The 13844-nt window shown below is 41.4% G+C and overlaps 1 protein-coding gene across 7 annotated transcripts in view; it reads left to right on the top strand.

The window, feature by feature from the left end:
* The window catches only part of PCCA (propionyl-CoA carboxylase subunit alpha), a 456523-nt gene that overhangs the window by 345129 nt on the left and 97550 nt on the right, over positions 1 to 13844 (top strand). For all 7 annotated transcript variants that reach the window (XR_010130619.1, XM_019039752.4, XM_055360016.2 and 4 more), the window contains one exon: positions 3404 to 3502. Coding sequence is in view for 6 of the 7 variants with exons in the window: in XM_019039752.4 (XP_018895297.3) it covers positions 3404 to 3502 (99 nt within the window). In the remaining variant the exon portion in view is untranslated. Of the gene's footprint in view, positions 1 to 3403; positions 3503 to 13844 lie in introns of those variants that run through there.

The following is a 13844-nucleotide window of genomic DNA, read 5'->3' on the forward strand; positions in this document are numbered from 1 at the left end:
CTGGGCTCAAGCAATCTCCCCTGCCTCAGACTCCTGAGTAGCTGAGACTACGGGCACTGGCCATCATGCCTGGCTAATTAAAAAAAATTTTTTTTGTAGAGATGGGGTCTCACTTTGTTGCCCAGGCTGGTTTCAAACTCCTGGCTTCAAGCAGTCCTCCTGCCTGGGCCTCCCAAAGTGCTGGGCTTACAGGCGTGAGCCACCATGCCTGGCCACAATTCTTTCTCTAGCCTTAAAGTTCTATAAACATAATCAATCCACAAATTCTAGGTTTTACTTTTTTTGACAAGTTTTATCCTGTTATATATCTTTGAATGTACATTTGTTCTTTTTGCTTTGTGAGCCTCTTTGGACAGTTACATATTCTTTCTATTCCCCTTCCTCCTCCATATCTGTTGTCTTCTCAGTAAATTGGTTTTATATTGTTAGTCTTATCTATTTCATTTTATATGATTTCTTCAGTCCTTATCTTTCTTTTTAGTCACATTTATTCTATTTTTGGTTGCTTCTTAATGTGGCTTTTATCTCAATAATGTTATTTTTCTCTCCATTTTTTTCTGAGTTCTATCAGCTTGACTTTCATTTCCTTCTGTTGTTGTATAATCTCTTCTTTGAACCTTTGTTTTTCTTCTTTGAGCTTTTTTTTTATTTTTATTTTTTTAAGAGGGGTCACGTTTCCTATGGTTGCCTTTGAGACTTTGGAGAACTATTTATCTGAACTCTTCCTGTGTTTCTTTGAGTAGTTCTTGTGTTATATGCTACTAATTTACCTTTTTCTCTTTCTGAGTTTTTTTTTTTTTTTCCCAAATTGTATGCAGACATCGAGTATTGGTTGTTTTCTGAGTGTTGTTTATGTTGAAATAGGGCGGGAGGGTAGGTGAAGCAGGCTACAGCCTTTTTTTTGGACATGTTACTTAGTCATTTCTCACCAAATCTGTTATTTAGTTTGAAAGGGTAGGCTGGTTCTTCGTGTCAGAGTCTATCACGAAATGCCACCTCCACTCCACATCTGCCCCTTCAGTCACCCTTGACTGAAGAGTTGCATGTACACAGTGGATCTGGCATGGTAACAAGGATTCTTTGGTTCAGCCAGCCCACCTGTCTCTGGTATTAACCCGTGGTTCACAGACGTTCTCTACTTCTCCTTTGGCCTATACTTCCATCTAGATTCCCTCCTTGGATGCTAGCATCATTAGAATCACTGTATCTCTTATTCGGGTTTATGTATCTGTGTATTGCTGGAAGCCTGAGAAGGCCTGTGATGGCTTTCCACACATCCCTTGCCCCACTTAGTACTGGCAGATAGATTTCAGTTTATGGTTTGGAGGCATGATAGCTTCCTTGTTTCAGTTGTGTAGGGAAGTTGCAAATTTCGACTCATGACTCATTGTGTAGATGATGAAATGTAGTGTATTTTCTATCACCTGTCATCTTTGTCAGAGGCCCTCTACCTTTAGTAGTGGATGGTGGGAAGAAAAATTTGTGAGTAAACAGGATCTTGGCCTCTGTTGGTTTAAACAGTCTCTTTGGGGTAATGCGTTTCAGTTTTCTTCTATCCCCAGCTTCTGCTGAGGTGAGGTCTGGGAGCAGTGAGAGAGGCCTTTGGGAATGATGCTTAGATCTGCCTCGCGGCGCTGGCGTGGGGAGAACGTAGACTCACACGCAGTCCTCCTGAGGCTTTGCTACGAGGGCCTGGGTTGGTAACCACTGAGTAACATCTCTCGCTGTTGAGGCTTTGAAAGCCTTGAGGAGGCTTCTCCTGTCCTTAGACCTACTACAGTCGGCCCATGGGCTCTGCATCTGTGGATCCAACCAACTGCAGATATTTGGGGGAGCGGGGAGGAAAAGATTTGGATCTGTACTGAATAGGTACAGCCTTTTTCCCCCCCATCTTTATTCCCTAAACAATAGAGGATAACAACTATTTAGATAGCATTTACATTGTATTAGGTATTATAATTCAAAGGTATTATAGGTAATCTAGAGATGATTCAATATACGGAAGAATGTGCATGGGTTAGATGCAGATACTACACCATTTTATATCAGGGACTTGAACATCCCCGGATTTTGGTATCTGCAGGGCGGGGCGGGGGTGGTGCTCCTGGAACCCGTCTCCCATGGATTCCAAGGATCAACTGTATTTACCTGCAGTCATCATGGAGTTCCCCATACTGTGTGGTCTTCATCCTGACCCAGACCTTCACTGGTCAGAACTTCTGGATTCCTATCACGATGTACTTGGGTTATTTGCCCAGCCCCTCCCTCCAGCCATGCTGCGCTGTTGCTGCCACGCCATATTCAGAATGCCACAAAACTGAGCCCTGGGCTTCACTGCAAGCCTGCAGCCTCCCCTACCTGTGTCCCAGAAGCAGACCTCTTGCCTGGATATTTTTAGGGCACCTGATACTTGTCAGAATGTTTTCAGCAATCTTTGTCCACTGCCACCCCCACCCTATCCCCAAGGGTCCAGCAGAAGAGGAAATAGTGAGGTCTCTGATAATCTGATTTTAATGAGTATCTTTTAAGAGAAATAAGTGATAGTGGGGGAATTGTTAGGGATCATATATCATAGTTCTGCTGCAGGTTTATTTGGAAACTTGAGCAAGATTCAGTATCACCTTGTTAGGTTGTCTGCCATATAATAATAATGTCATCTGTAAGCCTCTCATATTAAAGAGTTGCATCAGTGAGTGAAAGGAAGAAAACCAATAGTACTTTCATTTTAAATTAGCTATGATTTTTAAATTTCCATTACTTTTATATTTATTTGGGAATTATTTTTTTTCTTTTACGAGTATCCCTGTTTTGAAAGATTCTGGGTCTTTTTTTGCATATTCATGAAGGATGACTGGATGAAATCAGTCATTTATGATTGACAGAAATATGACAGAACTTTGCAAAGTTTGAATGGACTTTTGATACTCAACACCAAAGAATTTTGTCTAATTAAAGCTTCTGTTTAATTAAGATAACAATGCATAGTCCTTCATTAAAATTAACACAGAAAAAGTTCTTCCTTGGTCCTTGGAGAGAATATTATATGCAAGCCCTGTTGTGTGGGTTGCAAGATGTCACTGGAATTTATATGCATTACTTGTCTAATTGCAGTAAATGTAGCATGTCCAGATAGGTTTCGAGTTAGAAGGCTGTTTGTTACTTACGGAAATCACTTGAAGCCTCAGTACCCGGAGGCAGCTGTTCACAGGTCCTGCACCTCTCCCCAGAGATGACTGGGAAGACGCTGTTGTTGGACCCTGTCTTTCTTGGCTGGAGCAGTAAACATGACAGGTTGTTTGGGAGCCATCTGTTTAAAATGGCTGCTGCTTTGTATGCAGCAATGAACTTGAGATCAGTTTTCTGTCTTTCTTTGTGGTAATGGTCTTATTTGGTGTCACAACAGGTGGAAGTTGATGGGTCGAAACTAAATGTGACCAGCACGTGGAACCTGGCTTCGCCCTTATTGTCTGTCAGCGTTGATGGCACTCAGAGGACTGTCCAGGTGAGTGTTGTAAGGGTTTCCTTAGAAGGCTCCTCAAGTCCAGAATCCTTGTCAGCACCTGTGTGGCTAATACTTAGAGCTGTAGGAGGGAACAGCTGTATTTTATTCACCTTATACTTTTTACAGTCGAAAACTTTTTCTTTTCTTATTTTAGAGGATCTTAAGTGTTAACCTGAGAAATTAATGTTTTCTTTTTTCAGACAGTCCGAGAAGGTTCATGTGTTGTACTTTGTTGTAAACAAGGAATTCTGCAGGCTTTTCTAAAAATACTAGATTAGCTGTTTTTTATTTTTCCTCTGTGGGTTTTTAGTTGTAAAATACAACTTACTTTGTTACCTTTCTTTTCTGTGCAGTTGAAATTACGTAGTGTTAGGCTAGCAAAACTTGTGTTATTCAGGTTGACTTTCCATGGCTCACTGATGTCCTTTAAAAATTTAGTAATCTTAACTCATTAATCTTTCTTTTCGCCTCAATATAAAATGTCCTGCCTTGAGGAGATGCCTTGGAACCCAGAGTCGATAGAATGTTTTTTGTAACCTGTGACTTCCATTTGAAAGTAGAAAGTTATGAAAAGAGATTCTGCCAAAATTCTTCACCTTGCCTCATATTTGAGGTTTAGTGTTTTAGAAAAAAAAAAAAACAACCAAAAAATCATGGAACATGTGGCTATCACAGGCTAATAAAAATCTAGCCCCACCCATAGCATTAAATGCTCATTCTTTGTTCTTTTTTATGAAAATCGTCTTAACTTGATTTTACACAGGAAACTGGTTTTAAAAACCTTGAGAAATCAGGATAATCACAGATTAAGACTACTTACTCCATACGTGATTCTTAGCTACCTCTATGAGAGACTGGGGCAGTGGACTTCAGAATCCACAAAAAATATGTGATGACTGAACTGATTTCTAAGTCAGTTTCAATTGATATATTATCTCTATGGTTCCAAGTAACCTTGAACTCTTGGTAATGAGCCCTATATTTTGACTTTGGTTTTGTGACTTGTCCCAGTATATTTTTTCTCATTTTTTTAATTTTCTAACTCCTGTCTTTTCTCATATTTTATAACTTAACTCATATTATATAACTTTATATAATATTATATCAGTATAAATTATGAGGTGAAATATTTTAAGACTCTTGAAAAAAAATCACTACATAATTTCACATTACTTAGATCCATGTATTATTATGTCTTTAAAAACTGTGGTGTCTGGGCGCGGTGGCTCACGCCTGTAATCCCAGCACTTTGGGAGGCCAAGGCAGGCGGATCACCTGAGGTGAAGGGTTCCAGACCAGCCTGGCCAAAGACGGTGAAACCCTGTCTCCACTACAAATACAAAAATTAGCCGGGTGTGGTGGCGGGCGCCTGTATTCCTAGCTACTTGGGAGGCCAGGGCAGGAGAATCACTTGAATCTGGGAAGCAGAGGTTGCAGTGAGACAGGATCACGCCATTGCACTGCAGCCTGGGCAACAGAACAAGACTCTGTCTCCAAAACAAACAAACAAAACAAACAAACAAAAAACTGTGGTTTTGTTATACTGGTTTATGTTCGATAGACTATACAGTGCATCAAATATGTTATGGCTCAGGTGTTTGTCAGAGGGACATAGTGTTAACTCTCAGTAGTCAGAAGAAAGAGGTACAAACTCCTATTATGCAAATTTTTTGTATTGTGTTACTTTCATCATCCTTTTCAGTGAGTGTGCAGATAGTTGTCTTGATGGCACTTTTACATGTAGAATTTATAGCTAGATTAATATGGATATATATGTAGAATAATCAAAAATATTTTCCTTAGTGTAGGGATCATGTTCGGTAAATCCCTTTTTATCCTGTAAGTACTTTGCTACTAAAAGAATTAATGTGTCTGAAATAAGTGACCCCTTAAAGAGAGATCCCTTGACTCTTAGGAAGAGGTCGTTGCATCAAGTTAAGTACTCTCTAATTGGAAGGAAATAAACTCAGAGAGGTAAATGGTATACTAGGAAAAACAGTCGTTTACCTAAAAAAAAAAAAGGTAAGGAGAGTTTTTCCTTGTGAAAGGGGATGGATTTTATTTACTTTCTGTAGGCATTAGCATTATATCGACTCTTTCCAAAAATGTAATGTGGCCCCTATGAAGATAATAACAATTGTAGTAATAATAAATAACACACAGTGCTTACTGTGTTATCAGGTGTAGTTTTAAGCATAGTACAGATATGAACTTCTTTGATCTTCACAATTGTATGAAGTACGTGCTATTTATAGTTTTATAAATGAGACAGCTGAGGCTCAGAGAAAAGTAAGTGACTTACTCAAGGTCACCAGCTAGTAAGAGGTAAAGCCATGATTTTTTTTTTTTCTTTTTAAATGAGACAGGATCTCGCTCTGTCACCTAGGCTAGAGTGCAGTGGCACAATCTGGGCTCACTGCAGCTTTGACCTCCCAGGCTCCAGCGATCCTCCCACCTCAGCCCGCCAGGTAGCTGGGACTACAGGTGTGCCTGCCACCACACCCAGCTAATTTTGTTTATTTTGTAGAGATGAGGCCTCAGTATGTTGCCCAGGCTGGTTTGGAACTCCTGGGCTCAAGCAACCCTGCCTCCTCCCTGACCCTCCCTACCCCCCCACCCCCAACCCCACCCCCCCACACCCTCAGCCTAGATCCATGATTTAAATCCAAGCAGTCTTGCTGTAGGTAGGATCCTTGCCATCAAGCATTGCAGGATGCTGAGGCAAGCTATGTAACTTCCTGGGCATCACAAAGCTAGGAAGAAGCAGAGCAAAAACTTGGTCCGTGGCAGTCATGTGTGCTTTCCCCCACTATGCTGTAGTACTTTGCGATTTTTCCAATCACATTCTTTTTCAAATTATAATTACCTGTCATTCATGCTTTAAACCAGAGATGCTTAAACTTTAATATGCTTCAGAATCAACTAGAAGCCTTGTGGAAACTCAAGTTGTTGGACCCACCCATAGCTTACTCTGATTTAGCAGGTCTGGGCTAGGTCTGCATTTCTGGCAAGCCCCCAGGTGATGCTGCTGGTCTGGGCCACATTTGGACACCCTCTGCTTTAAACCTTTGTAGTCAGAGAATGAGCTGAGGAGTGGTGTGCCCCAGCAAGGTGGGTAGGAACCGAGTCACATGAGCCTTATTAAGGACATAGGAGAGGCTCTACTTTATCCCTAGGTCAGTAGGGACCCGTGGAAGAGCTTTCAGTAAGGAAGTAATGATTGAACAGAATTGCAGCTTACGAGGTTTTTTTGGTTTTTGGCTGCTTTGTGGAGAGTGGCTTGAAGAAGCATCAGGTGAAGATTGGAGGCAAAGAGAGAAGTCAGCAGATGTTAGGGATTCGGAGGTGAGAAGTCTCAGCAGCTGTGGGGATGAGGGCACTGTGTGCAGAAGGGATCTGCAAGCGTGACAGGGGAAAGAACTGGTGGCTTTACAGTCATCTGCTGATTTCTCTTCTGACCACCGTTAGCATGGGCAAACCTCCAAATTCTATTCCTGACTCCCCCTTTTCTCTCTCTGCTTGCTTCCTGGGCTGCATTGCTCCAAGAGTTTCAGCTTAACACCTCCAAGCAGATAGCTATGAAATGCAATTACAAGTGTTTGTGTATCTCTTTGCAATTGTTTATTCTGAGAAATAAGGGATGAATATTACCAAAGGCATTTTTCAAGTGATTTTACAGTAATCACTTGAAATTGATTACTGTAGTAATTGATTACTATAGTAACTGTAGGTACTTTAAAGTAATAACTACAATTCTTTTTTCTCTGGATTTTTGAGCATACATATAAACTTCATATTCTTAAATAGTATTAAATATTACTATTTATCATTAACTTGTATCATTAAATTTTATTATTAAACCTCATTTAATATAAAATAATATGTATTATTATTATTTTGAGATACAGCCTCCCTCTGTTGCCCAGGCTGGAGTGCAGTGGTGCGCTCTTGGCTCACTGCAACCTCTGTCTTTCGGGTTCAAGCGATTCTCTTGCCTCAGCCTCTGGAGTAGCTGGGATTACAGACACGCACTACCATGCCTCCCTAATTTTTGTGTTTTTAGTAGAGACGAGGTTTCGCCATGTTGGCCAGGCTGGTCTCGAACTCCTGACCTCAGGTCATCCACCTGCCTCAGCCTCCTAAAGTGCTGGGATTACAGGTGTGAGCCATCACACCCAGCCAAAAATATCTATTATATCTATATAAAAGCTAAAGAATGACCCAATGAAAACCTGTTTACCCACTATCTAGATTAAAAAAAAGAAAACAGACTGGGCACTGTGGCTCACGCCTGTAATCCTAGCCTTTGGGAGGCCAAAGCAGGCAGATCACCTGAGGTTCAGAGTTCGAGACCAGCCTGACCAACGTGGAGAAACCCCGTCTCTACTAAAAATACAAAATTAGCCAGGCATGGTGGCGCATGCCTGTAATCCCAGCTACTCAGGAGGCTGAGGCAGGAGAATCCCTTCAACCCGGGTTGTGGTGAGCCGAGGTCGCGCCATTGCACTCCAGCCTGGGCAACAAGAGTGAAACTCCGTCTCAAAAACAAACAAACAAACAAAAAACCAAAACATTATCAGTGCTATTTGTATCATTCTTCCTTGATTAAATCCTCCTTTCCAGTGTCCCTGAAGAACACCATTATGAGTTTTAAATTGATCACTACCTTGCTTTTCTTTAGGGATATTTATGAATACACCAACACTGTGAGCAGTATCTTGTTGAGCTGCTCTTGTTTTTGAACCTTGTAATTGCCCCCATCCTCTTTGTGTTACTCCAGGAGTTGTCTTCTCCCCACCAGCATGATATTTGTGAGCCTGGCTCATGTTGCTGCCTATAGCTGCAGTTTGTCTACTTCCATACATCATATTAATATTACCACCAATTATTTATTCTCCTCTAAATAGACATCTGTGTTATTTTCCTTATTTTGTTGTCACAGTGATGCTTATATGAACACCCTACTTCCTGTTTCCTCTTGACATAGGAGGTTCTCCAGGTCATGTGCCGGTATAACAGCCATGCTGTGGGGCCTGTGCTTTCTCATTCCTGCATGGCAAGGCCAGGTGGGTTTCCCTGTGTGGCTGTACCAGCTTATGTGCCCATCAGTAGTGAAGATGATAGTCACAATGAGAACAATGAGCTAACCTTATTCTGTACTTACTATGCCCGGCACTGACTGTTCTAAGCACTTTGTATGTATGAATGCCCCCCAAAACCCAATAAAGTATGTACTAGTGTTATCCCTCATTTTGTATTTGGGAAAACAGAAGCTTGTAGAGGCTAAATTGCTTTCCCATCTGGTAGTAAATGGGAGTGCCAGAATTTGAACCAAGGAATCTGTGCCCTTAACATTTTTTTTCACATCCTGGTGAACCCTTGGCCTTCCCAGACTACTTAGGTTTTTCCTGACTGGTGGGTTTAGATGGCATCTCATTATGGTTTTAATGTATACTTCCCTGATTAGTATGACAATGAACATTGAAAATACATATTTATTGGCTGTCTTGTTTTCTGTAAAATATCTGCTCATGACTTTTGCCCACTTTTTAAATTGGATTGTCTTTTTCTTATTGACCCATAAAAGTTCTTCCTGTGTTATGGCTCCTTTTTGTCATATGTGTTGATAAAGTAGCTTCTGTTTTTATTGTTTTAAGTTATCCAAGTGAAGTTTTAAGGCAAGATTTAATGTCAGAATTTTCAATATTTTCCTTTATGGTTTGTGTGTTTTGCGTTTGTGTAGATAATCCTGTTCTACTCCTAAGCTCACAAAGATACCTATATTTTCTTTTAAACCTTTTTAAATTGTGCTTTTCAAAGTTAACTACTTAATCCTCATGCTTTCCAGTCAGCAGTGGAGATATTACAACTTTCTGCAGAGTAAAGTAACGTCCATCAAAATGCCATCGTAGAATATTAATGTGTCCTCATAATAGAGGAGGGGTTAAGGGATTGAAGGGTGAAGTGGTGATGGAGTTCGTTTAGAAGACAATCCTATTACTGCCTTCATCCTCCACTAGGGTGCAAGCAGTGTAGAGAAAAAGGGGGTTGAGTTTGAGAGAAACCTATGTTTCCATGCATAGAAACCACTTTCTGTTTCTATGAATTTGACTACTGTGGGTATAGGTACCGCCTATAAATGAAATCATATAGTATTTGTCTTTTGTGACTGGCTTATTTCACTTAGCATACTGTCTTCAAGGTTCATCCAGGTTATAGCATGTGACAGGATGTCTTTCCTTTTTATGGCTGAATAATAGTCCATTGTGTGAATATACTACATGTTGTTTATCCATTCCTCTGTCAACGGACATTTGGGTTGTTTCTACCTTTTGGCTGCTGTGAATTATGCTTCCATGAGCATGGGTGTACAAATATCTGTTTGAGTACCCCATTCTTTTGGGCATATTCCCAGAAGTGGAATTGCTGGATTACGTGGTAATTGTATGTTTAATTTTTTGAGGAACCTCCATAGTTGCTGCACCATTTTACATTCCCATTAGCAGTGCACAATAATTTCAATTTCGTGCCATCTTTGTTAACACTTGTTATTTTCTGTTTTGTTTTGTTTTTTAATAATAGCCATCCTATTGGGGGTGAAGTGGTATCTCATTGTGGAGCAGGACTTATCTAGATAGTAACTGAAGAAAAAGCATTCCGAATACTTCTAGGATGTGTGCTTCCTATATTGGTATTACTCTGTAACCAGTTTACTGCACAAGTGGCACTTTTTTCAGTCCAAGTAGAAGCAAGTTTCTTAGAGCTTTTTTTTTTTTTTTTTTAAACCCTTTATCTCAACTTCTTTCCTTCCCATATATAAAACCACATACCATTCTAACAGTCTGTAATGTTGCTACCAGGTAATAAACAAGCCATACTGTATTTGGGAGAGGAGGGTGTGTTTCAAAGTCTAGTTCATTGTAATATCAAAACTGGTAAAACCTCTCCTCTCTAAACTCAGTTTGACCTCACACTGAGAAACCTTTACTAGTGCAGAGGAGAATGTTGCTTTCTTCTTGCTTGCTTTATATTGTAGGGGCAAAAGGGTGTGATCCCACTCCTCCCCATCATAAGGGTGTCCATGGCAGACACTCCTATAACAAAAGACAGGTTAACAAGAGAAAAGTATAACTGATTTATTTAATCAAAGTTTTATGTGACATGAGCGTCTTCAGAACAGAGATCCAAAGATACAAGGAAAGCTGTCCAGTTTAATGCTTAGGTTTAATGAAGAATGGGCAGCCGTGTAAAACTGATGGGACAAAGAATGTAAGTGAATGCTAGTAGGCTGAGAGGAACCCAGCAAGGCCTATGTTCAGATCTTCCTGGCCTCTCTTGTACTATTTCTTCCTCCCAGGTATGGGACAAGACCTATCTGGGATGACGGTCTTATGACCTGCTACTGTTGTAGAGAAGGGTAGGCCAGAGAATTTCTTTATGAGCAGCTCTTAGAAAGGCAGGGAGGGGTTAGAGTCCTGTTTCTAGTTTCATAGTTGTCTTTGCGGGAAAGGAATTCTGATGTCTGTGACTCATCTCAGGAGAGAATGAGGGGTGAGAGACAGGAGGGCAGAAGGTCAGAGACCTTAGTTCTGAGGTTACTTCTGAGGCCTTCTCTTTGGGGTATCATTTTCTGAGCCTCAACAATACCCTTTTCTACTTCAGAGCTGCTATATTGGGTCTCTCAGAATTTGCAGTATGGGGTAAAGATGAGAAGAGCATGGCAGGAAGAACCAGGTTTTCTGGGGCAGAGGCAACCTGGCATTCACTCTCTTGGGGCATGGCAGATGTCCAAAGCTGGCAGGTAGCCCTGGGGTACTTTCATGTGGATTTGGGGGAACTTCTCACCTGCAGAACACTTAATGCCTCCTGTCTTTTCCAGTTGCCTTTGGTCTCCTGAGCAACTACTGTGTTGACTCTGAATGTTCTCATTGGGCATGGTCCCTCATAATGACCCCGCCTGCTTTTCTCCTGCACAATCCACATCTGGCCACAAGAAATAGCAATAAGTCCTTGCCTCACCAAACCAACAAAGTACAAGCTTCTCTTCTTGGTCTGTCTCTAAGAATTCGCATGAATAAGTGATTCTCATGAAGTCGCTTTCACGTAGCTTAAGCAGAGTTCAGCCTTAAATTCTAAGCTTAAGAATTCGACCTCCTCAAATTAATTTTCCTCTTTTATTCTTTTAAGGTGGGAGATGGACAGTCACTGGTCCCACAGCTTCCTAGCACATTCTACCAGGTAGCCTTGGCTAGCATCTGACTTAAAGATGTATAGGTACTTGGCGTCTACTTCTTTTTGTTGCTGAACCCCTGTGATTCCATGAAAAGTAGTGCGTTCATCTGTTCTTATATTGCTATAAAGAAAAACCTGAGACTGCATAATTTATCAAGAAAACGGGTTTAAATGGCTCATGATTCTGCCAGCTGTACAGGAAGTGTGGTGCCAGCATCTGCTCAGCTTCTGGGGAGGGAGGCCTCAGGGAGCTTTCAGTCATGGTGGAGGCAAAGCAGGAGGAGGAGCATCACAGGGCAAGAGCAGGAATGAGGGAGAGAGAGAACGGGGAGGCGCCCCACTCTTTTAAACAACCAAGATCTACCTCTGTGATCCAAACACCTCCCACCAGGCCCCACCTGCCATGTTGAGAATCACATTTCAGCAAGAGATTTGGAGCGGACACATCCAAACCATATTAAGGAGCATTTAACTTCCTTATCTGATTAGATGAGTAAGTAGTTGGGAAGGCAACTTACCTTTGCTTCAGGAATTAGCTCCCGATTCATCCAGTCCGATCACGTGTATTCATGTTCCTGGTTTTCATTGGTAAACTTCATAAGTTTAATATTACCCATTAAATTCCTTTAAAAGTAAGTTGTATTTTGGTGTATACTATCACTGGTAGAGGGTCATGATTGCAAGTTATCCAGGTTCTTGGCGTTTTGAACAAAGAATTGGACAACATGTCCAGCAAAGCAAACAATGAAGCAACAACAGAACAAAAACAGGGATTTATTGAAAACAAAAGTATAGGCAGCCAGGTGTGGTGGCTCATGCCTGTAATCCCAGCACTTTGGGAGGCCGAGGCAGGTGGATCACTTGAGGTCAGGAGTTTGAAACCAGTCTGGCCAACATCGTGAAACCCCGTCTCTACTAAAAATACAAAATTAGCCTAGTGTGGTGGTGCATGCCTGTAATCCCATCTACTTGGGAGGCAAAGACAGGAGAATTGCTTGAACCCAGGAGGTGGAGGTTGCAGTGAGCCGAGATCGAGCCATTGCACTCCAGCTTAGGCAACAAGAGCGAAACTCTGTCTCAAATGAAAAAAAAAGAGAGAGAGAGAAAGAAAATGAAACTGTACTCCACAGTGTGGGAGCGAGCCTGAGCAGCGGCTCAAGGGCCCGGATACAGAATCTTCTTGGTTCCAAATACCCGCTAGAAGTTTTCCATTGATTACTTTATACTCACCTCATGTAAATGAAGTTGTAGCCTATAAGGTTGCAGAAAGCAGCCAACCAGAGGCTGAAGTGAAGTTACAAAGGTCACACTCCTGTGCAAACATGTTGCAAAGTTATACTCTTATGCAAACGAAGACTTGGCTGGCAATCAGTCTGATTGGTTTTGGACAGCAACCATTCAGAGACTGGAGTGAAGTTACAAAGTTGCAAAGACTGGACCCACAGTCAATCTGATTTTCTGATTTGTTATTGGATGGGAAATTGACTGTCCGATTTCACATGTGCCACACAGAAAAGGTGGGTGGTTTGCAAAGGGAGTAGCCTCTGGTCCTTTTATTACTTAGGTGTGGAAAGCTAGGATTTTCCTTTCAATTTAGTTCTAGGAAGTTGGCGTGAAACAGCCTTAGGTTCCCTGCCTCCAGACCCTATTCTCCTGCCTCAATGCTATCATTGGAATAATAAATTTCATAGGTTATTAACCTCTTTTAATTGATCTAAATCACCTGTTTCCTTTTGGATTTGACTTTTAATTCCCACTGCCCTGCTGACTTCTCGGAGCGTATAAATGCTCAATAATTGGATGAATAGGTGTGGGTGGGTGAATGGGTAAGTGGACAGTCATCTTACATTATAGAATGTTTTGCTGATTCTTTGTAGTTCCTGACCTCCCAACATTTGCGAAATCCATACTCCATTAGTGTGGCTGGTGGACCTCTCTTGATACAGAATAACCATGGTTTTTGTGAGAGCAAAAAGAAACAAGAGGGCTCCCAAGGACTTGCCCACAGAGGCGCTTTGCTCACCAAGCATGGTTCTTTCCTGTTGGCCTCTGTTTGCTCTGGGTAGCACCTCGGCTGTTTTAGGCCCACAGTATCACCTATTGACAAGTG

Source organism: Gorilla gorilla, chromosome 14 (genome assembly GCF_029281585.2).
Source record: "Gorilla gorilla gorilla isolate KB3781 chromosome 14, NHGRI_mGorGor1-v2.1_pri, whole genome shotgun sequence".
NCBI classification, from domain to species: domain Eukaryota; kingdom Metazoa; phylum Chordata; class Mammalia; order Primates; family Hominidae; genus Gorilla; species Gorilla gorilla.